A 22,939-nucleotide genomic window follows, 5' to 3' on the forward strand; every position below is an offset into this window, starting at 1 on the left:
TAAAGCGAAAAGGTTTTATAAAACCCAGCTGAAGGCCTAGGATGGGGCGACAGCACGCGTGCCCACAGACAGGGCTCTGAGTGCCGCCTCTGGCACCTGTGCCATAGGTTCGCCAGCACTGTAATAGACCTATATTGGATTAGATTGATCCAATTAAAATGATTTTTAGCTATTTAGACATTTATTAAGTGCACATATTATGAAAATTTTTAATACTTCTGAAATTAGTATTTGTTCATGTTCAGCTTAATTCAATATTTTAAATGCTTTTAGAGAATCAAGATGCATAATAGAAAATAATAGAATAACCTAGTTATAGTTGTAATATGCTAAGAAAAAAATTATCCTATGTGAAAATAAATGTCAATCCTACATAGTAATAGTGAAATTAAGATTTTCAGTACAGAATAAAGCTGAATAAAGTTAGGGTTAGAGTGCATTTTTGAGGCAAGGCATTAGGATAAAACAAAACAAAACAAAGAATACTTTTATATGCATAAAATGGCTTTTATAGGATATGGTCAAATCCTCTGACTCTACTCTGCCAAAGAATTTAAAGCCAAGATCTTCCTCATCCATGTCAGCACTGGGCTTCAGCTGATATAAATTGAATGATTTCTCCATCATTTGATGGTTCCATAGAAAATTACTTAGAATAGCACCTAGAACTGCATGCTGACCCACCTCACTTTCACTCTTAATTCAAAATGGCTAGGAATAGACAGAATTTTGCTATAAATAAATAATATCAGGGAAGCCTTCATTTTCAATTAGATCCTTATTGACTGAAAAAAATCCTAGATACTTCAAGAGAATATATTTCTATATAAACTATCTGTAATGCATGAGATGTGCCATCATATAAAATAATGAAATTATTTTAAATTAAACTCAGTAATATGCTTAACAACTATAACTGTCTGATTTATTCTCTTGTTTAGTCACTTCATAGAATATTTGTTATTGCTATTGGGCAGGAAAAAATAATGATATAGTCAGACTAATTCTCCCTTGGTTTGAGACAGTCTGACATCACATGTACTTCAAGTCAGCAGCAATCAAGAGGAGATGAAGGGCTTTTTAAGTGTGGCTTCATTTGATAGAACCTTGACCAAAAAAAACCTCTATAAAACAATATAGATAATATTTGTAATGCCTAGAGAATAGAATCTGGAGCCTACCATTGGATAAAACTGGCAGAAGTACTGCAAATTGGAGCTTTATTTTCATCAATATTTCCACAGACATAACCTTTGCTTTAGTGAAGACTTTTCAGCACTTCTCAACCAATTTTCAACCAAAGGCACTGTTTGTTTTTGTTGTGATACCTCCAGTTTCAAGTCTACTATTCAGTAAATACCATAAAGGGCAGCTATGCCATCTCAACTGATAAAGTAAAATCAAAATTATACTTACTGATGTCAGATTATTTCCATAACCCATGTTATAGAACCTTTTTATTTTCTCAAGATCTTTAAATTTTATATCATGACTAGTTTAAGGAATTGCAGGTATGTGGTACATACATACTCCAGACCAGGATCCCCAACCCTCGGTCCATGGACCAGTACCGGGCCATAGCATGCCAGTAACCGGTCTGCACAAACAAGCAAAGCCCCATCCGTGAGATGCAGGCAGCACACAAAACCGTACACCTTCTGGTCCGCGGAAAAACCTGTCTCCACGGAACTGGTCCCTGGTGCCCAAAAGATTGGGGACCTCTGCTCCAGACCATTTCTTTAGAATGCTATAAATAATTAACCCATATTAGTAAATCAGAGATCATTCAGTTTCTCTGAATGCATCATATTTACATGTTCAGTTTTGTTCTTATTTTTTCCATATATGTTTTGTGATTCTTTAGGTTTGGAGATACCTCCTTGCAAGAAAGCCTTAACCAGGAAAATTTGGAATTGCTAAAAGAATATTATAAGTTATTAATGGAAAAAATGCCTCCTGATTGTAAGCATTTTAATAGAACTTCATTATGTTGAATTTGTCACATTTGTCACATAAACCATAAGGTAACATCATTCCTACAGAGTCATTTTTTATAAACTTGAGTTTCTTTATTATTTTATTGCAAACACTTCCCTTTCTGTCTCCCAAATCTCTTTCACTTGAAATAGAATTTCCCATCAGTATTGATGGAACTGACTGAAGGCTTACATGGAATAATATTGAAATAATATTTTCATAGGTTCTAATTTCAAATACTTTTCTATTTCATATTTGTTTACTAAAAATGGTCGTTTTTTATATTGTTCCTCTTATTTTATAATTAGTGTGTTCGTAGTACAATATATTGAAGGTATCATCGAGTTGTTAGGGTACCTTTTTATACACTCTCAATTCCACGTAATTCTCCTGTACCGTTTAAAAAAACGTCGTGGTCACCCGTGTGACAACCGTAAAGGAATTGATAAAACACCCTAAGTGTAATTACTGTATAACCCAAGAAAAAGACACAGATGTAGCAGGTGGTGTGCAACCACTGTCCCATGTCAGACTCTGGATGACTTGGATTAGGACTGTGGTTGTCATGGTGACCACGCTCCGAAAGGAGGTAAATTGAATTTTCCTAAAATGATAAGTCTGGAGAACTCTGCTCCCAACCCAGAATGATTTCAATGAACGTAGACTGGGAAATTGCTTTACAGCAGAGAAGCTAGTTACAATAGCAGCAATCCCAACTGATCCCTAGAGCCCAACCTAACAAACATATTTCATATATGATACTGTGTTGCACCACTCCTGAGACTATAGGCATTTCTTACATGACATTCACCAATTTCCACTCCTGCTCCAGAGTCTGAACTGATGCCACATCTGAAATCCATATGATGATACTTCCAAAAGGCCCCACCTAGGTCTCGGTAATGCAGGCCAGGTCAGCCCTCTCATCAACAAATAAATCACAAATGAGGGAGGCCTTATTACAGACTGACCTGGCATTTACAAGCAACATTTGAAAGCCAAAAATACAGCCACCCAACAAACCCCTCCAAAGAAGATGGTTTGTTGAGATTGTGGTTGTTATATATATTGCAAGTTTCAATTCATTCTACAACATTCATTTGCAGTTCATTCTGTGATGTTCTGGTGACTGGCTTCTATCCCCCTTTTGTTATACATTTCTTCTTTTATTTCCTATACATATCCCTTTCACTTTTCAGAATTTTAGAATGCATGTCTGTATCTACATTGGTACCTGTAGATGACCTCATTTTTCTTTGTAATATAAATTGTTTGCTGTTGCAATTTCAGTAACACGTTTTTCAGAATTTTCCATCCTTCCTAGACATATTTCTCCTTCAAAATTGCAATCTCCTGGATTTGACTTACCTTCCACCTGAATTCATTGAAATCTGCTTCTCTGAAAGTTGGTATACAGGTTTGACTTCTCTCTATTCTTCCTCCTCTTGAACATGAACTCAAGGATAACATGATCCATTTCTCCCAAGCTTCCAGTTACTTTTACTTCTTCAATCTTCTTCAGTTTCTTCTTCTTCTTGGCATTTATGTAATAATTCCTTAGACTGTAAGTGCCAACTTTACTAGCTTTCCATTTCTACCAATCTCTAAGTCATTCTTTTGCTTCCATGCTTATCTCTTGTATTGTTCAAGCCAGTTTTTGGCATTATGTTCAATTCTGAGCCTTTGACACCTATTATTCTATAGCTAACATTTCTCCAGATACATCTTTCCCAGGCTTTGTGAGATGTAGGGCACTTTTTGCCACAGTTTTTTCATGTAGGTATGACTGAAGAATATAAATCCAGTAAGAGATCTCAATTACAAGTACCTCCTGCACGGGTCTCATAATTTGTGAAGATCTGTTCAAGGTGCCTATGGAGATTCTCAGTCATCCAGGCCATGGTTGTCCCAAAGGTGCTTTTTCAAGAGGCAACTGGATTTTCTTGTTTTTCTTTGAAGACATTTTGCTTCTCATCCAAGAAACCTCAGATCTGAAGGTTGAAAAAGCGCCTTTGGGACATTTGTTCAAGGTCTATTCTGATATTGTCATTCATCATCACATGAATTATTAGGAAGAAATAGTTATTGTTGATTAAGGAAACCCAGCAATTTTTCTGTCATAATCAGGATAGAGGACCTGGAATATAACACATGATATCATATTAGTCTGCATAGTCTTAATGCAGTTTCAGTTCATTTCACAGGGAATCCCCCATCAGTACAATACATTTCTCTTTTCTCATTTTTTTTTTCTTCAACTTCATGGTCAAAGTGTCTTCCACATTGTTCTGCTAAACTAGGCTAATAAGACTTATCCAGTTAGGTATGGAATGTCTTCAAGAGCAAGAAGCTGATACCAGGCTTTGAGTCAGTCACTGAAAACCACTTATTTCTCTTGCTTTACTGGGCGGCATGCTTCCCTTACTTTCCCCCGGTAGCTACTCCAGCTTTCATGTTCCTCTCTGCTTCTCTTATTCTCTCCAGGAACCTTTCATCTTCCCTGATATGTGCAAGTATAGAACTTCTCTCTTCATGTTATTCTTTTATTCTCTTTTGGTAGAAACACAGGAATGTTGGTTTAGATTCTCTTCAAACATTGCATGAACATCACCACAAGGGCTCCTTTGTTCTTCATTCTGCTCAAGGTAATTAGAACGGATGCCCACATTCCTTCTACCAAACTCTCATGTTATGTTTCCCAGTTTGCTCTCCCTATTTATACATTCAATGAAGTTTTCCGAATGTATCTGATATTACTTAATTTTCTTTGTCACCTTACTGTTGCAGTGCTGAAGATCTGAATATCTCATGAGACTAAATTTTATTCATAAGAACTGTGGCTTGTAAGTGAAGAATTAAAAGTCCTAACGCTACATGCTATCTTGAAAATTGGAGCACATCTAATGTAAAAATGTTTAAACTTATAGTACAAGAACATCAAATATAATTTGATATAGATATTCTATGTATTAAATTGTTTCCATGTTAGTATTCAGTTCCTTGACCCCAAACTTCCTTTTCTTCTCTTTCTGCTATGTATTTTGTTTTATGATCAAATGCTACAAATAGAAGAAAATCTAATTTCCTATTTTCGTATACTGAATTTTGGGCTGCTTATTATTTCTTTGTCCTTGTAATGAAAATGCCTTTGCGCACTGAGCCCTGGAAAATCCCTAGTTCAGGTTAAGTCCTGATTATACCTGCCATCAAAATATAAGAAGACCTCAAAAGAGGGACTTAAAATCACTGTTGTTATTCAACAAGGATTTATTTATTTCAGGTGATCTTTCGTGCACTGCAGCATTTTTTTCCTGGATTTTCATGAAGACTATTGTTATTTAAAATTGCTTTCTCTCTAGGATATAAAAGATTTTAATCAATATTTTAGTGCATTTGCAGAACAGATGCAAGCCTACATTTTCCGGCTGATAACAGCATTATTTATGGAGTTTTATTTGCTGAGTCTCTTGAAGCTACTGGAATTAATGCTAATAAAGTTAAACCTGTGTTTAACTATGACAGATGATCAAAAATGCTACTCGTTTTTTGAATGTTAAAACCATCATCTTTGTAATTAGAAAAATCAACAAAAATTGACGCATTAAGCACTTTTCTTGCTTATAGCTAGTGAAATTACTGCAAAAGGTTAGAACTAGCTTAATAATATGTAAATTCAACATTTATCCCAGCCACTACAGTTGCTAAATTTCCAAACAACCTGAAGCTTTTAATTTTAATATCTTTCCAAAATGTCAACATGCAAATACAATTTCTGTGTGATTTTTTATGGGTCAAGACAAATATGATATGAAACAAAGATGTTTCTTTTTTATTGCTTTGTTTTGTTTTTTGTTTCTTACATTTACATCTTAAATTGATAAAATAGAAAAACAAAAGTTCATCCATTTAACGCCTTCCCTGCCCCACATTTGGTAAGAACTGAAAAGAGGCAAGATTTCAATATAATTATCTTTTCTAGAGTTTTGCCAAATATGGAAGGACATTTAGGAAAATTAGGAAAATATTTCCTAATTTTCCCAATTTTTTCCCTTCTACAAAACAAGAGCAAATGTAAAAAGATAGGAGGAAAAATAGCAAAAGGCAAGAGACAAACACAGTGGCTTGCCACTATTTGAAGGAAAAGTTCATTATTGAACTAATTTTTTCTCCATCAACCCAATCAAAAGAATTCTCATCATCACTGTAACATGAGCTACTGTGTTCTAGTAATGAATAGCTGGTGTGTTCTGTAATTTTTATATAATTTCTTTGATTAAAGCTCCATAGTAAAACTCAATAGTAATAAAACTATTATAAAGAGCCTACATTTAACAGTGTTTTAAATTAAGATGTTTGTTATTATTATTCTTTTTCTTGACTCCTCATGTCTTCCTTTCTCCTGCCCATCAAGAGTATTGTGTTTTTTGTTCACCTGTTGCAATTATAGAAAAGCAGTATTAGGAATAATTACAGAGAGGAAACAGAAATAAAGTTGATTGTGGAATGCTTCTGGTTTCCATTCAAATTACAGACACTGGGTGCTTTGTACTTCAGAAGAAACTTTTAAATAATAGTATCTATATTAATGAACATAATTATTTGGTCAGTCAATATATCAATAATGATATTACTCTGTTAGATGAAAATATTCATGTATTTGAAAGGACTATGTAGCTACTTTTTTAATGAATGGGAAATATTATCACTGACTGCTTCCTTCTCCTTTTCAGGCCTTCCACTTTTTCAGGAACAGAATGATTTAAAAGGATTACTAGAAAATCTTCATCAAAATATTCAGACTAAAAAAAGAAAGAATGTAGAAATCATGTGGTTGGCTGCAACGGTAAGAAGCCTCATCAAACAGCAATTCCATTGAAGTTATTCTGTCTTGTTAAATTAAACTCTGAATACCCAAAGAGCTGAGGAAAGTCATTAATAAGTTTATTTTTATCACTCTAATTTTTTAATTACAAAATATGTATATTTGTATATTCCTTCCAAGTACCTTATCAAGCTATAAGTGAAATCAGTTGCACATGCATGTTTTACCCAAGCCAGTTTTTCTAGTGCCCTGTTTGAAATTTTAAATCCCTCCAGACACATTGATATTACATATTCTTTTGAAAATATTCTCTGTATATAATGAATCATAGACTTTAAATTACTTTTTCTTCCAGAATTAAGTGCTTTAGGTTTTGGTTGGAGGTTTGGTTTGAAGTTAGGAAAGAAACTGAAATGATTCTGTAGCCATTTCATGAATATCCTATTTGCATTTTCATCTCATCTGCAGTTGAGAAAACAGAAGATATAGAAGAGAAGATTGACATTAGGGGTGAAATCAGGGAGTGTTGGGATTAGATTTCATTTTCATTGGTAAGATATACTAAGAAAATAGTTCTTGAAAATAATTTGGCTTCTTTACAGACACTATTCCTGTGGCCCAACTATATTGACGTTACTTCTGCTGTCTAATTTACTAAGACTCAAAAATAAATGATAGAAGAGCTTATTCAGACATTATGTACAAAAGCAGGTCTATGGATCTTCTTTTTTTGTTTGTTTGTTTTTACTATCTGTGGTTCTTGACACATTCTGTAAAATAATGGATTGATCACGTAGCATGTCCAGGTACCATCATAATTATTGAATAATGGATTGAAAAATATAAATATTTCAGGATAGAAACTAGAACTGAGGAAGCTTGCATTTACCCACTGGTCTTCTGCCTGAATCTCACAGGCCATTGCCTTGAACTCAGCACAAGAAAAATGTTTGCTTCCATAGCTTCCTTTATATGCTTTTTTGTACAGATAATGTGGATACAAACCCTGCTAATGCAGCATCTTATGGGTCTAATTCTTAGTAGCCTGCTAATTACTTAGGAAAGATAGTAAGTAAGCTCAGCACTCCACCAAAAAAGTGTTTGGGGCAAGAGCTTCTCATGTTCCTTCCAGATAAAGCCTCAAAAGCCAGGGGAATAATCAAGGCACGGTCTCTACAAGCAAACCCTTTGAAGATTGGGATAAGCCAGGTTCACTGTGCAATCTGTTAATTCAAGGTCTATGTGAAACCAGAAGATCAATCAATCTTTTTTACTCTGGTCTTCTTGTCATACAGGATTTCAGTTAAGGTTCCCTCTTTCCCTGGTTCTGGAATTCAACCTTGGAATGCAAGGAATACTATAGCTGTCCCCACTGTCCTGATCTTCTCCTCCAGATGTCATGGTGTTTCAAAGAATGACAATGATGTCTGACACCTAAAATGTTTCCAACTCAGACTGTGAATCTTCAAATACATGTATATGTATATAAAGATGTTTATAAATTATTCTGACCTTTATTTTATACTAGAAGTAATTAATGCAGAGACCTTTTTTGTTAAAAGCCAAAGTTTAACCATAGATTCACCCTATATTATCTCAAATTCACATTGATGAAGTCAAATTATAATTGTTATAAATGGTTCTACTCTAATTATATAGAAGTCCTGGGCTTTATTCAGGCATACTTGCTTGATTTATTTATGCCATTAATCTGACATCAGCTGCTTGATTGATTATTTATTTCCATTAATCTGACATCAACGGTACATACACTGATGCATTTATGCAATATATATTATTATTAGGTAATTAGGAATGTAGATTGTGTTGTCTAATTGGGACTCCACAAATTACCTATCAGCAAGTTAATTACATTTCTTTTTCCAGTCTTGTTTTTATTTTTTTTCTTTGGTAAACTAGATACTAAATAGACCACTGACCATAGTAATATGGTTGGTGGATTTCCTAATAGCAGGTAGCTACTGCTTTATTTTTGTTAATAACAATAAAACATCTATAGTAGCTAGATTATTTTCTCCATAAATGACTATAGTTATTTTCAGAATGCATCTGTCAAGATGGAAAATTAAAGATTGGAGAAAACAGAATACTAATATATATATATATATCTTGGCACCACTTCCATGCTTTCTGTTCAGTTCCTTATGTTGGAACAGTGACAGTTGTGAGGAGTGGGAGTCACAATAGTAACCATCATTGCAGTAATGAGGCTCTTGCTAATACATCTTCAGCTTAATTGATCAGTGGCGATGGGTCGGACACGACTTCGCAATTAACAACAACAACAACACTGCTTCCATTTAACTCTGCCTCATGTCAAGGAAAGCAGTTGAATTCAGACAACAGTTTGCACATTATGATGTAACAGCTAGCTTGTTTATACATATGTATGTGTATGTATGTATGTACACACACACACACAAAACTCTCCTTGGACTTGAATTAATGATTTGTGTCAAAAATATTCACAATACCAACCTAATCCAGGAACATGAATGCATGTCCTGGTGGTTGGACTTAGTTTTTGACTTTCCTACACACTTTTTTTCAGTGTGTGTGTGTGTGTGTGTGTGTGTGTTCCATAACTACTTGGCACATTGGCCATTGTAATTCTGTTCTCCATTCATTATATTTTTCCAAACATCTCTATTAATCTGATAATCGCTTGTAGAATATCTCATCTACTAGAGTTATTACTATCCAGAAACCTTCCCATCTCCAAACTGTATCTTCTTCCAACATTTCTCTATATAAGAAAACTCATTTTCCATATGAAACCCATTATTACTGGCATATTTATTCTGTTTGGAGGTTTTGTTGTAAGGCTTCACCTCTTTTATAATACTCTCTATTTGGGAGTAGTTTCTCTTCCATTCCTACCTTCAACTGCTTGTCTATAGTTGAACCATCCAATTTCTTTCTGAAATTAAGATAGATGCATCATCAGTGTTTTCTTTCCCTCAAGCCAGGGTTAAGCATTTGTTCATTAAGCTGCCATTTTCATGGTGAGCGGATGTATAGAACACTTATATTTGTGTAAAAAACACATTCTGTTTGTGAAGACCTGAGATAATCTGAAATCTTCTGATGCTTTGATGATGAGTTTGGCAGGCTGTCTATAGTTCTGTTGTTTTAAGTTTTGAAATCTGAAATTGAGTTCAAGTATCATGTTCTGTTACTTGTTGCATGTACTGTTTCTTTCAGACAGGGTGATTACCTACTCAAGTGTAGATGTTCCTGAGAAACTGCAGTGTCCTTGTCCAGTAACAATTGCATAATTATGTGGTTGTTATGTTATTAATATTATGTTACAAATATATAAAAGTTATACCTACAGAATACCAGCTGTGCTGAAGACCACAAAGCATTGGTCTCTGCTTATTTTGATGTGTGAAGTGTGATATTCTGATTCTGATTTCTACTACTGTATATGAATAGCACTACAAAAGGATTGCCGAGGCTTTCAAGTTTGTGTTTCTATTTTTAAAAATTAGGTTCAATTCATTACAGAATTTTGACTTAGCTTTTCTGAATTAAAACATAGAACTTCAAAGCAGTTATAACTGAATCAAAAAGATGCTGAAGAACAAAGAGTTTGGCAACAGAACAGAAAAGAAGATCAGAAAGATGCAACCCATAGGGAGAGGCAGTATAAATGGTACTTTATTAAAAGCAGATAAAAAGACATGAAAAATGTCTTGTACAGAAGCAACTGTCAGTTAGCTTATGGAATCTGTCATCTAATACATGAACAATCCTTTCCCAGTGAACACAACTTTTGGAATCACTGAGTTGTGGAAATCCTGTGGAATTATAATTCTTAAAAATGTGCATATAAAAATAAAAATATGCAATGAATTAAAATTTGCTGCCTACATGTGTATAGCAAGCTAACTTACTGAATGAAATAACACTCTTCCAGGAACAAGTAATTTACTTTGCTTTTTAAAATCCTTAATAGTTATAAATTTATTATTCAATGTATCTTGAAATCTATTCTGTTGAATTATAATCCAACCATTTTACTGAGTATATTAGATCCAGGTTTATCCATGTAATGGCAACATCATACTTTGTTTACTGCAGAATACTTAAACTGGAAGTAGTAGCAGTTCAGAATGTGACATAATACATGTCCCCAGATACATATTACACACTTCTAATGAAGCACTAAAGATTGGATGCCAATTAGCTACTGAAACACATGTATGGCTTTGCTTATAACATGGAAGGACTGGAATAATTTGGGGAACAAAATACCTAATGAAATGCCTTCACCATTATAGATCTTTTTAATATTGAGAACTTTGAGAAGGTCCTTTAAATCACAGAACATAATTTTTGGTCACTATTGAGTGACTTTTCAGAGCATTCATACATCCTGGAATGTTCTGCCTTTTGAAATGTGTGAGGTGCCCATGGTTATCTTTATTACATATCTCTTAAAAACAATTTACCCAGTTCTTCTCTGAGTGCTGACTAGTTAAGAAGCTGGCAGAAAGCCAGCAGCCCAGGTTCGAGACCGAATTCCACATGACGGGGTCAGCTCCCATTCTCGCCACAGATCCTGCCAACTTAGCAATTCGAAAGCATGCAAATGCAAGTAGATAAATAGGAACCAATTTGGTGGGAAGGTAACAGCACTCTATGATGTCATGCTGTCCACATAACCATGGATGTGTCTTCGGGCAGCACTGACTCAGTGGCCTTGAAATGGAGATGAGCATTGCCCCCTATAATCAGCAACAACTAATGGAGTAAAATCCGCAGGGACTAATTTATCTTATTGTTTTGTTTTGTTTTGCTTACTTTGTCTGAGTGATAGTTGGATGAATAGTTTTTTGATGCTGCTCCTGTTTTCCTTTCCCCTAATGTTTTTAGTCCTGTGTGTGCCTATGTTTTGTTTTTAATTTACTATTATTTATGGCTTATATTTTTCTCACAGCCTCAAAATGTATTTGCAAAGGAAATAACATTGACATTATACTAAATATAGCATAATTATTTGGATTATTGATTTGAAAAATAATCCTGAAGGATTTATGGCACTTTTGCATTCAGGAATTACATGAGCCTTGTTCTTAAAATCATCTCAGGTATAAAGTGCAGTAGAATTAGTGTATGATGACATTTTGTTTTATTCTAGAAACATTTTGTTTCTTTCTTATTAGAGGCAGTGAAAATATTTTGTGAAACTTGACCACAGTGATGGACTCAGTTTTTATTTGAATTGTGCATAACATTGAAAACAGAATTAACAAGCTAAACATGACTTATGAGGCATTTGCTCCTACATATGGATGAAGAGAAAGTGAGCAAAAGACTAAACATTCTGTAGTTTTATATTCAGCTCAGTATGTCACAGTATGTTATATTTTATTTCAGGCCCTAAAAATGACAATAATTATGCAAAACAACATTTCATACTTTTATTCCTTCTGAATGTTAATTTAAATAATGTTTCATTTTTAAATTAAATTTGAAATTTAAGTTTTAATATTCTTTTATCTACAATAGATTCTTGGAACAAGTTTCACAAAATATTAGTACCACCAGTGCTTTTTTTCTTAAAAAAAAATTTAAAAAAAGGTGGCGGAACTCACACACGTCATACAATCCGCTTTGCCTACCCTACAAGGTTTCATCCAAAAAAGGTGCTGGAACTCTGTTCTAGGCGTTCTATGAGAAAAAAAGCCCTGAGTACCACTATGTGGAATTTAGTGAATGGAACTTGACTCATTAACTTCAACAACTTGCATACTCCAAAAATTGCTTTTGGGTTAGGGAGATCCTCCAGAGCACATTTTGGGCAATTTAAAGGAAAAGGAGGAAATGCTATTGTTCTTTCACTTTATCAGTGAAAACTATTCCCCCTTTGTAAATACACTATTTACAAATACAATACAATACAAATTACAAATGTATATTACAATATTACTATTGTAAGTATATTATCCACATTCTTCTAGATCAGGGCTTTTCAACCTTTTCACCCATTGTCCCACTTTTAGGATATGGCAACATCCGAGTACCACCAGTCGCCTAGCAAGGTGTCAAAAACTTGATGACACCCCCCCAAAAGGAAAAAAGTGATGAAGTACAGGTAGTCCTTGACTTACAACAGTTCGCTTAGTGACTGTTCGAAGTTACAATGGCACTGAAAAAAGTGTCCCTCAAGCCACAGCCGAGCAAGACAGCCCCCGATGGTTCTCTTCCTCCTGTCCGAGGTTTTCATTGTTGTGAGCATTTCTGTTGAGGATTGGCAGCGGGGGTGGGTGGGGGGTGTTTGGTTTTTATTCCCCCCGTCTGCTGGGTGGTTGCAGCAGGTTTTGGTCACTTCACATGGCCCTGGGACACTGTGACCGTCATAAATATGAATCAGTTGCCAAGCATCTGAATGTAAATCAAAAGACCCTGGAGATGCTGCAAAATTCCAGCTGATCAGCGCTTCTTCTGGGCTCAGCAGCAGCGCCAGGATCAGTGCTGCTTTCCAGCTGATTGGTGCTTCTTCAGGGCTCAGCAGAAGCACCAGGATCAGCACCGAGCTACAGCTGGAGCCTGGTGCTGATCCTGGCGCTTCTGCTAAGCCCTGACAGCCCCAAAGAAGCGCTGATCCTGACACTTCCGCTGAACCCTGACAGCCCTGCAGCTCCAGCCATCTCTCGCTCAGGCTTGTGCGGTGCTGCCACCGGTTCAGCTCATTTCCCTCCCCCGCTACCACTTTTCTAGGATGGTTGCGTAACACTGGTTGAAAAGCCCTGTTCTAGATTATTGTAATCATTATTTATTATTAAACATATTTTGCCTGAATCCCAACAACTCTGAACAACTCACAACAATCAAAACATATAAATTACAATAACATCATTTAAAAAGAAGAAAAAAAATTAAAGATAATGATGACAAGAAAATAGACCAGATGGGAATTAAGTAAAGGGTCTCACTCTCCCTCATCCTCATGACAGTTTTAAACAACAGCAGAGTTGTTTAATTTTCTTTGGATATTTGCTATTGAAGATGCCTTGCTTTTATGCATGAAGTGTTAACAGATTTTTATACTGTATATTGTAAATATTTGAAAATTCTTTAATATGAGATAATTCTGGCAAGTGAGAAACATTTCATTCTTTTTGGAAAAACGATTACCAATATTGTGGACGGATGAAAATTAATTACAAAGATCTATTAAGTGTTTCAAATAGGATTTATCTCTGACTTTTAGCTGCCAAGCATACATCCAAAGATAAAGAACTTTTAGACAGTGAAAGAGCACATATATTAAGATGAGAGAAATAGCCTGTGATAAACTAGATAGTGGTTAATTGAGATTCATCTGCATTCCAGTTCTGCATTGGCAATGGCATTGCTATCTGGATTATCAAGTTTGAAAAATTTCCGAATTTCTTCCTAGATTGCTCTCTCAGCTGTTTTGCTATTTTGAAAGCACAATGAAATAGTCTGCATAGTCTGACTCAGATTAGCTAGGTTTTATATTTCTTTAAATTGCTACAAACCCAAACATAAAATTGAGCTTATGTTATTTATAAGCAGTGCTTTTTTTTCTAAAAAAAAAAAAAAGGTGCTGGAACTCACACATGTCATACAACCTGCCTTGCCTACCCTACAAGGTTCCATCCAAAAAAGGTGCCGGAACTCCGTTCTGGGCGTTCTATGAGGGAAAAAGCCCTGCTTATCAGTAAGATCTATAATAGTATCCAAAATGGTTTCTAAACAGAATGAAAGACTTCTGTCTACTATACTTTACTTTCTTGCTACTTGCTGTAATCTACATCTATTTTAATACCAGAAGAAACTAGGTTGGTGGAAGCCAGATATTAGGTCTTTTCTGTACAGCATCTGATTTGCACACCTTACCATTGACAGGTCAGGTCCAATGTCATAAATGTTTTTAATTATAAATTGGTACTAAATATTTCAATGGGTAGATCTTGATGGTTTTTTCCTTCTATTTTTAAACTTTGCTGAACCTATCATTATATAGCTTTTTGTGTACATAAAATAATAGATATCTGCAGAAATACATTCATTGCTACTTAAAATGCTTATAATGTAATGTAAAAAGCCATTTTCCATCTTGTTCTCCTTCATTTGTATTAGCTTAGAGTTTATGTGTTCTTCAGTAGAACTGATAGGAATTGAGAAAAGTTTTAGCTTCTATTTTAAATATAACTTAGTTGAACTTCCTGAAACGAATACTATATTATTTAACTGCCAGAAAGTATTTAAATGTAATAAACATAACATATACTTTATGATATTTATATTGCAATTATAATATTTGTTATACAAATATTAAATGTAATATTTAATATAATGTAGATAAAGCAGAGCCAGAATTTCTTTTTTGTGTTTATTTATAGTTTAAAATTATTTTATTAAAAATGTAATTACAACAATAAAAATAATGCAAATTTAAAAAATAAAATAAAGTTGAAAATGCAGGGAAAAAGAAAAAATAGAAAAAAAATAAAAAATAATATTAAAAAAATAAAATATATAAAAAGAACTTACTTCCCTCTTCATCACTGTAAGTATGAATACTTTTAATAACCTTTTCTTAAAATACAAGAAAGGATTGCTTCTTCCCATATCCTGTCTCTTATCTATAAACAAATCCTCAACACCTAGCATTTCAGTCCTGATCACCAAAAGCCCATTAAGGCTTATTAGATTTAACCATATCTATTTTAACCTTGTCCAAATAAATCAATTTTATATTCCTTCCTTTTACTTTTAATAATTTTCATTTTAGCCCCTTTAAATAATGTCCTAGAACCTATTTCTTACTTACTGTCTTATTGTTGTTATTTGAGTGTCTCTTTTAATTAGTAAGACATCAGTTGGTTTCTTTTGTATATAGTACAAAAGTGTAATGACATCTTTTTAAATATCATTCTTTGAGCTTGTCATTTTAAAATCCATTTTTAGATTAGTCTCAGTCTTGTCTGGTAAAACTTGTTCTTCTTCCATAACACAGGCTATCTAGAGAGGCAGATATTCTTAAAATTCATTCCTGGGTCCATTATTTTTTTTAAAAAAACCCCTTCAATACGTTATGTCTTGTGTTAAAATATTTTGATCCATTCTGTATTAGTAAATTAAATTTAAACGTTCTTCTTTAATTGTAATTTAATTCCTTCCAGGTGTCTCTAGTGTTCAATCTTCAAAGTCGCATTCTAACATGTTTTCTTCTAAAAGAATTAAAAACAAAAAGTTTTCACTAAGGATTGAAGGAAATTCACTGGTGTTTTTAGACTTGTCAATCCAAAAGTCCATAATAGTTGAAAAACAATTAACATGCCATTTCCAAACATATGCAACCTTAGTGTCCTTTCAAAGGCATGCCAACTGTGATTTGAGCAGGACTAATCCCTCATCTCCCAGAGTTCTAAATCCACTATTGTCTTGTAGTCTCCTCATAATGAGCAGTTGTTTAGAGCAGAGCTTTTCAACCTTTTCAGAGATTGTACCACTTTTAGGATATGGCAATATGAGAATACCACCAGTTGCCTAGGAGATGGGCGTGGCCTGCTCAACGCCAGTCACTGGACACAGCTGGGTCGGAATGGAACAAATTGCACTGGCTAACCCGATGTGGGGACAACTCGATGCCCAACAAACTCCTCGCTTCCCCAATCTGCTAGCAGTCAAGCACATGTGCGCGTACACACACACACACACACACACACACACCGCATTCCAGGTTTGGGGACTTTTATCCACAGAGGAAGGAGAGGGCCTTGTCAATTTGCTAGTTCAGATGTGGATACAAGTCTCCAAGCTTGGAATGTTTGTGTGTGTATGGATAGCACACTAAAGAGATGTTCCTTTCCCAATCTCAGACATCGTTGGTTTTTCCCTGTCCAGTGCCCCCTCTCGGCAAAGCAGGAGGTGGAAGCTGTTTGCAGGAAGTAGTTAACTCCGAGTCCAACTTTTATGTTGACAGATCTCTGGAGAGCAAGAGGAGGCAGCAGGAGAGCAGCGCTCCCAGGTCCTGCACAAGGGAGGCTGGCCCTTCTCAAAAGGGAATTCCCATTTCCAATCATGCGTGGTAAGGATGCTGGCTTGTTGAGGCAGCCTTCCCTCACACAGCTCCCCTGCCACCATCACCTCCTCTCCAGAGATCTGCAGGGGAGACAGAGATCTGGAGGGCAAGGTGCAGCCTCCATATTGGCCACTTCTACCTTTCCAAGCCCTCCTCGATTAAACATACATTATATATAAATTAAAACACAGCCAAAAAGAAAACATAGTTAAATCATTAATTACAGCTCTTCACATATTTTCTGGAAAAAACCACCTTTATTGATGTTAGGAAGGAAGAGCAAATCTCATTAAGGAACTCTTAACAGGAAGGGAATTGAAGACCCCAAAAGGTCTTGTTCTTTCTAATCTGCCTTCCCTTTGAGTCTTTAGTTCTCATTATTTTATTATTATGTATTTAAGAAGATCAAAGACCTCCATAGCTCAGGATACTCACCTTAAAATCAGAAACCAGAAAAAATTAGTTAATCCACAATACCGCCCTATGAAGAATGAATATAATCTTTGGGCCCTGAGAGCATGCAGGTGTCCAGTCAGAATATTAGTGGCATACCTGTCAGCAACTGGAAGTGCATAAGTCCATGTACTTCCCTTCCCTGTCTCACAACCCAATCCATACATCCTTTAATTTTCAGACACATCTTTTTCTCATAAGCTCCTTTAAAAACCCACAAGGTATACTGTAATTAGCAGGAAAAATAAATCTAGCATTCCTTAATTCTTTCCCCAAGGGTTGCTAGCAAAGTCATCAAACAACGTAGTTATTGCTGCTAACGGCAAGAATAAATAACAAATCAATTTTGCAGCTCTCTCCTGTTACTACATCCTCTTACTTCCAGAATGTGGTCTGGGATTGCTCAAGGGCCTAGTCTAAAATCTGGTTGAGTAGTTTGCAGCCAGGTGTTCAGTACAGACCTTGCCAATGTGATTTTAATAGCTCAGGAAGGGCTAGGAAAACCCAAGGAAAACTGCAATCAATAAACCATGGTGGACTAAGCTTGTTTTGCCCTATTTTGATTCTCCACCCTAGCAGCAGCCCATCGATTTTAGAACTGCATGGCCACAAAGGTAGTGGCCTTTCCAATCCCTGCTTAGAGAGGGATTTGCATTTCGGTGAGAGTCAGGCCATATGTCCCCAAACAAAGGAAAAATCCGAATCCAGCGGGCCAGAAGGCAGCCCAGCCACCATGCCCCTCTGGTTCCTTCTTCACGGCCCGATGGCACAGACACAGTCACTGCTCCTCGCCATAGCTGGGGCTGGATTTGCAAGTACCTCCATCCTCTTCCTCCTGCAAAGCGGCGCTCCCGCCCGCCGCCATGCCAGCAGCCCTGACTAAAGGCTACGCGCTCCAGTCTCGTCCTGCCAAGGAAGGGGGTGGCAGCCGAGACTACAGCAGATCTGCAGCTTGTCAGCGGTGCTCAAAGTCTGCCCAACTTTACTCTGGAATTTTGGGGTTGGAAAGTGGAGGGGCAGCACCGCGTTTGCATGCCTGGCAGCACCTGCTAGAAAGCTTCCTGCTTCTCCCCCCCTCCCCCCCACAGCTACCTCCTTCAGAGACTTCCTGATGCCGACAGGCCTGCCGACATAGGTCCTCCCACTTTGTCCTGCAAAGTGCGGCTCACCCGGCGCTCTTGCCTACCGCCATGCCAGCAGGCCCATTCTGCCATAGTCATTGGTTTCATTTTTGTGAACTGTCTTCAATTTGCCATTTATTCCCATGAAGTCCAGAACCAAAACTTCAAAGGAAATCAGAGAATCCCTTCTTTAATTATTCAAAAATTATCACTTCTAGCTTATGTAAGGCCCATCCAAATAAAAATAAATAATAGCATATAAAAATAGGCATCACCTACTCCCCACACAAAAGCATAAGTTAAATTATTAAGCACCGTTAAGTTAAATTTTATTATTTAATGTCTACATATCAGGCCACCTTGATTCCCATGTCTTGACTTGTTGGCATTTAATTAAACCTCTTCTCTCTATAACTATAGAACAGGGTAAGAATGGATATAGAAATCCAAATGCTGCCTGTGAGGCTACATCTTGAATTGACTTATCAACTCAAAGTCAAAACATTTCTTTTTACCACTGGTGTCTCTCGTGCACATTTTGATGCATTCAGCCAAACGATTGATATACATTCTTTATATTGTTGGAATTTGATTTTTATTTATTTTATTTATATACTTATCAAATTCTATACACTTGCTTGACTAGGCAATTATGGTAAAAGTATTATTTAATGAATAAACTATATTTAGAAATGGGGTATTTTGTGTTATCAAAAGAACAAAGCTGAAAATATTTTTGAAAGGTGTGATGTATTGGTTTCTCTAAATGGTTTCATATGCTAGATCAGCGTTTCCCAACCTTTCCTGCTCAGTGGGGGTGGCAGGGGGGATGGTTTTGTGTGCGTGCTTTCACAAATGCAGCTTCACATGCACGCATGCTCATCCAACACTTCTGCGCCTTGTTTCTAAACGGGCTGCGACCCAGCACTAGGCCACAGACGGGGTTGAGGACCCTTGTGCTAGATAATGCAATATGCCTATAGTTAAAGTGCATATATGGTAGTTATTTGGTTTTCATTGTGCATTATAAACAATTCAACAAAAACTTTATTATGCACAAAAACAGCACAGAACAATAGACTCTAAAAGGGTATAGAAGTATCAAATTACAATATGAAAGAAAAGAAATTATATCTTCTTTTTGCACTATAGATTTGCCGCAAGTTAAATGGTGTACGGTTCACGTGCTGTAAAAGTGCCAAAGATAGGACATCAATGTCAGTGACACTGGAACAATGTTCAATTTTAAGAGATGAGCATCAATTGCACAAAGATTTCTTTATTCGAGCATTGGACTGTATGAGGAGGTATGTTCTTAATCCTTCACTGTTTGTTATCTATCTACCATATTTTCAAGTTTGTAGATGTGTTTTAATCTACGTTTCCCTGACTAACTCAGGGTACAGTTTGAAAAATGTGACATTTTCATTACTTTCCCAAGCCAGGACCATATTTCAGTCTTTCATAGATAGTTTTTTCTGAAATATATTGAATTCTCACAAAGATAGTTCCGAATACTGCTAAATATATGTTATGTTTTAACCATACTTTATTTCCCTTGGTACTTTGATGAGTTTCTTCAATTAAAGACAAATAAAATACAGCAACCAAACTTAATTAAGCTGGCACTTGGTTTTTTAAAATTAAATTACTTTGCACTTACTTGTAATTATACAATGAATCTGATTAAATTAATCAAGATATTTAATTAGGAGAAGTAGTTTGATTTGCTTATTGGCAATAAATTTAAATGAAACAAAATAATAGCTTGTAAAGGTCAGATTTATTATTTTCAAAGGAACTTGCATTAAGTACACTTGGTAATTTGGACAAGTGCTGAAAAACACATTTTTTAGATTAAGAAATAAACATTGTTTGCACTTGATAACTAACTTTTTTATACTGAATTTTAGATATTTTCTTTCGTGAATAACTATTTGGTGAGAATTAACTGATCAGGCTTTGAAATCCAGTAGAAAATTGAAAAGTCTAGTCATTTATCAATATTCCTTGTTATGCAAAGAAAACATAACAGTTCCTGTTTATAAATTATTTGAACTACATGCAGATAACTTGACTAAAAGAAATTAGGTATTCAAAGAATGTCCTTCTACTAAGTGGATGAATTACACTTTTGGAAAAGCTGCTAATGACTATAATAATAAATCAGTGGGACCATAGAACAATTCAATTCCTTAGCTCTTTTGTAAATTGCTAATATTGCATGATACTGTTTATGCTATTTCATATATTCCATTATTGTCCATATATCCTGTCCCTGTTTAGCTTTTCATTCATGATTGGCAATGCATGTACTAGCTTTCATGTTGAATGTGCTTATATTGATTATTGGTGTATTTTATCTATTTAGTTATAAGCTCTATTCATTTACAGCTATTATGCTTTTCAGAATCAGATACATTAGGTATTCTGTCGTGTCGATGACACCGACTTATTTTCGTAATATACCGACGGGTAGAGTGTTATACTAATATTGTTAATTAATTTTGTTATTTATATATTTTGGTAGTAGTAATTTTTATATTTTATAGTTTTTGGTGTTCCGTGTTCTCTCTCACCTACAATTGACGATATTACCTCGGTAGGATCTCAAAGTTGTTTCTCTCCCTTGTCAGTCAGACTTAACTACATGTTTTTCAGGAATTACTCCTAATGGTATACACATAACACCAGAATGATAAATATAAGTACCACCATTAACAAATAATGGTAAAAACAATCAAAAAACTGTAATATTTTTTTAAAAAAATAATCTGCCGTCTATTGTAATCTCATATTAATTTGTATTAGTTTGCATTAGTTTTTAGCATTCTTACTATTAAAACACTAAAGTACTACTAAAGTATTACTAATACTACTAATACTAAAGTAGACTACTTTAAATAACCAATTAAACCATCCAGGGTTACAATAAATGAAGCTCTGAATAATGATTTGTCAGTAAGATCAAATTAAGCCAGTTGTCTTTACTTTCCATAGAAAAAGTGCTCCCATTTGTTTACTCTTCCACAGAATATAGATATGAGGAACAGTTTTTTAGTATTGGTGAAAACTGCCCTGAAAGTGTTTTCACTGTTTGTGAAAATGATATCAGCATATCTGCCCAGAGTTCATGCAATTAAGTAAAGTTATAATTCTTCTGGATTTACTGCAAATTTTTAGGTGGAGCTAAGAAGAAAGTTTTGTCTATATTCTTGAAGGGCTTCTACATTTTTAACCAGTTTTCACTTAATCTGTGGCATTTAAATCTTCTATAAGTATTTTCTAAAATAAGTGCTACTGGCAAAATGTATGTTTCTTCATTTATGTGATTGTTTGATAAAACATTCCTTTAAAAACTGATATATTCGAGAAATGCAGGAACTTGTTTTGAGTTTTAAAAAAAGTCCTTTGGACTGTGCAGTAGGAAAAACTTATCATTCCCTGAAACACTTGAAAGCACTTTTATGGAATTAAAGCCAAAGCAATGCACCACTTCTTACTTTTGCAATTTGAAATGGTATCAAGTAGTGATGATTATATTGACTAGTCCAGGGGTAGGCAACCTTGGCTCTTTTATGACTCGTGGACTTCATCTCCCACTTGCTGCTCAGTTCTGGTAGGCTCTGACTAGCTTATAAAATTTATTTATTCATCATGTTTATCTGACCACCCATCTCACAGGAGTGTAACTCTGCCTGGCATACAACAGTTAATTAAAAGAAAATCCAATAAATATGTAAAAACTAACAAAAAACCTATTTAAAAAGCACACAAACAGAGAGGATAAAGTTATCCATAGTAAGGGAGCTATTGCAAGATCTCCCCAATCCCTGCCCCCCCCCAGGCTTAAAGGCATAGCCAGATCTTGAACGACTTGCGAAATGTTATAAAAGATGAAGCTAACCTCATGTCTTGGAGTAGAAATTCAGGCACCATGGAAGAGAAGACCAGCATCTTTGGACTTGCCAAGTGTAATTGTCCTGATAATCAAATGTTATACTATATTTGAAGAGCAAAGGAAGTTTTATTAAAGTGAAAATATAAACCAAGACCCCCCACTCCCAACGGCTCTTTAGTCACAGCATTTTTTGCAAGTGTCTATGGAGGTGCTTTTTCAGGAGGCAACTGGACTTTCATTGAAGACGTTTTGCTTCTCATACAAGAAGCTTCTTCAGCTCTGACTGGATGGTGAGGAATGGAAGGATTTATATGGAAGGGGAATGGAAGGGTTCCCCCACCATCCTAAAGAAGCTTCTTGGATGAGAAGCAAAACGCCTTCAACCCGTCCAAGACCGAGTGGCTATGGCTTCCAGCGCCTCGGCATAGTCAGCTGATTCCATCGCTGACTATAGGGGGCGAAACTTTGGCCCCCTCAGATCGGGTCCGCAACTTGGGTGTTCTCCTGGATTCACGGTTGACATTGGACGACCAGTTGTCGGCCGTGACCAGGGGAGCGTTTTATCAGGTTCGCCTGAT

The 22,939-nt window shown here is 35.6% G+C and overlaps 1 protein-coding gene across 2 annotated transcripts in view; it reads left to right on the top strand.

Annotated features, from left to right (window-relative positions):
* INPP4B (inositol polyphosphate-4-phosphatase type II B) overlaps positions 1-22,939 on the top strand; it is a 134,571-nt gene that overhangs the window by 102,614 nt on the left and 9,018 nt on the right. For both annotated transcript variants that reach the window (XM_015817180.1, XM_029284388.1), the window contains exons 20-22: positions 1,865-1,962; positions 6,708-6,820; positions 19,613-19,767. In XM_015817180.1, coding sequence (XP_015672666.1) covers positions 1,865-1,962; positions 6,708-6,820; positions 19,613-19,767 — 366 coding nt within the window. The remainder of the gene's footprint in view (positions 1-1,864; positions 1,963-6,707; positions 6,821-19,612; positions 19,768-22,939) is intronic.

This window comes from Protobothrops mucrosquamatus, unplaced genomic scaffold (genome assembly GCF_001527695.2).
Source record: "Protobothrops mucrosquamatus isolate PMUCROS unplaced genomic scaffold, P.Mucros_1.0 scaffold559, whole genome shotgun sequence".
NCBI classification, from domain to species: Eukaryota; Metazoa; Chordata; class Lepidosauria; order Squamata; family Viperidae; genus Protobothrops; species Protobothrops mucrosquamatus.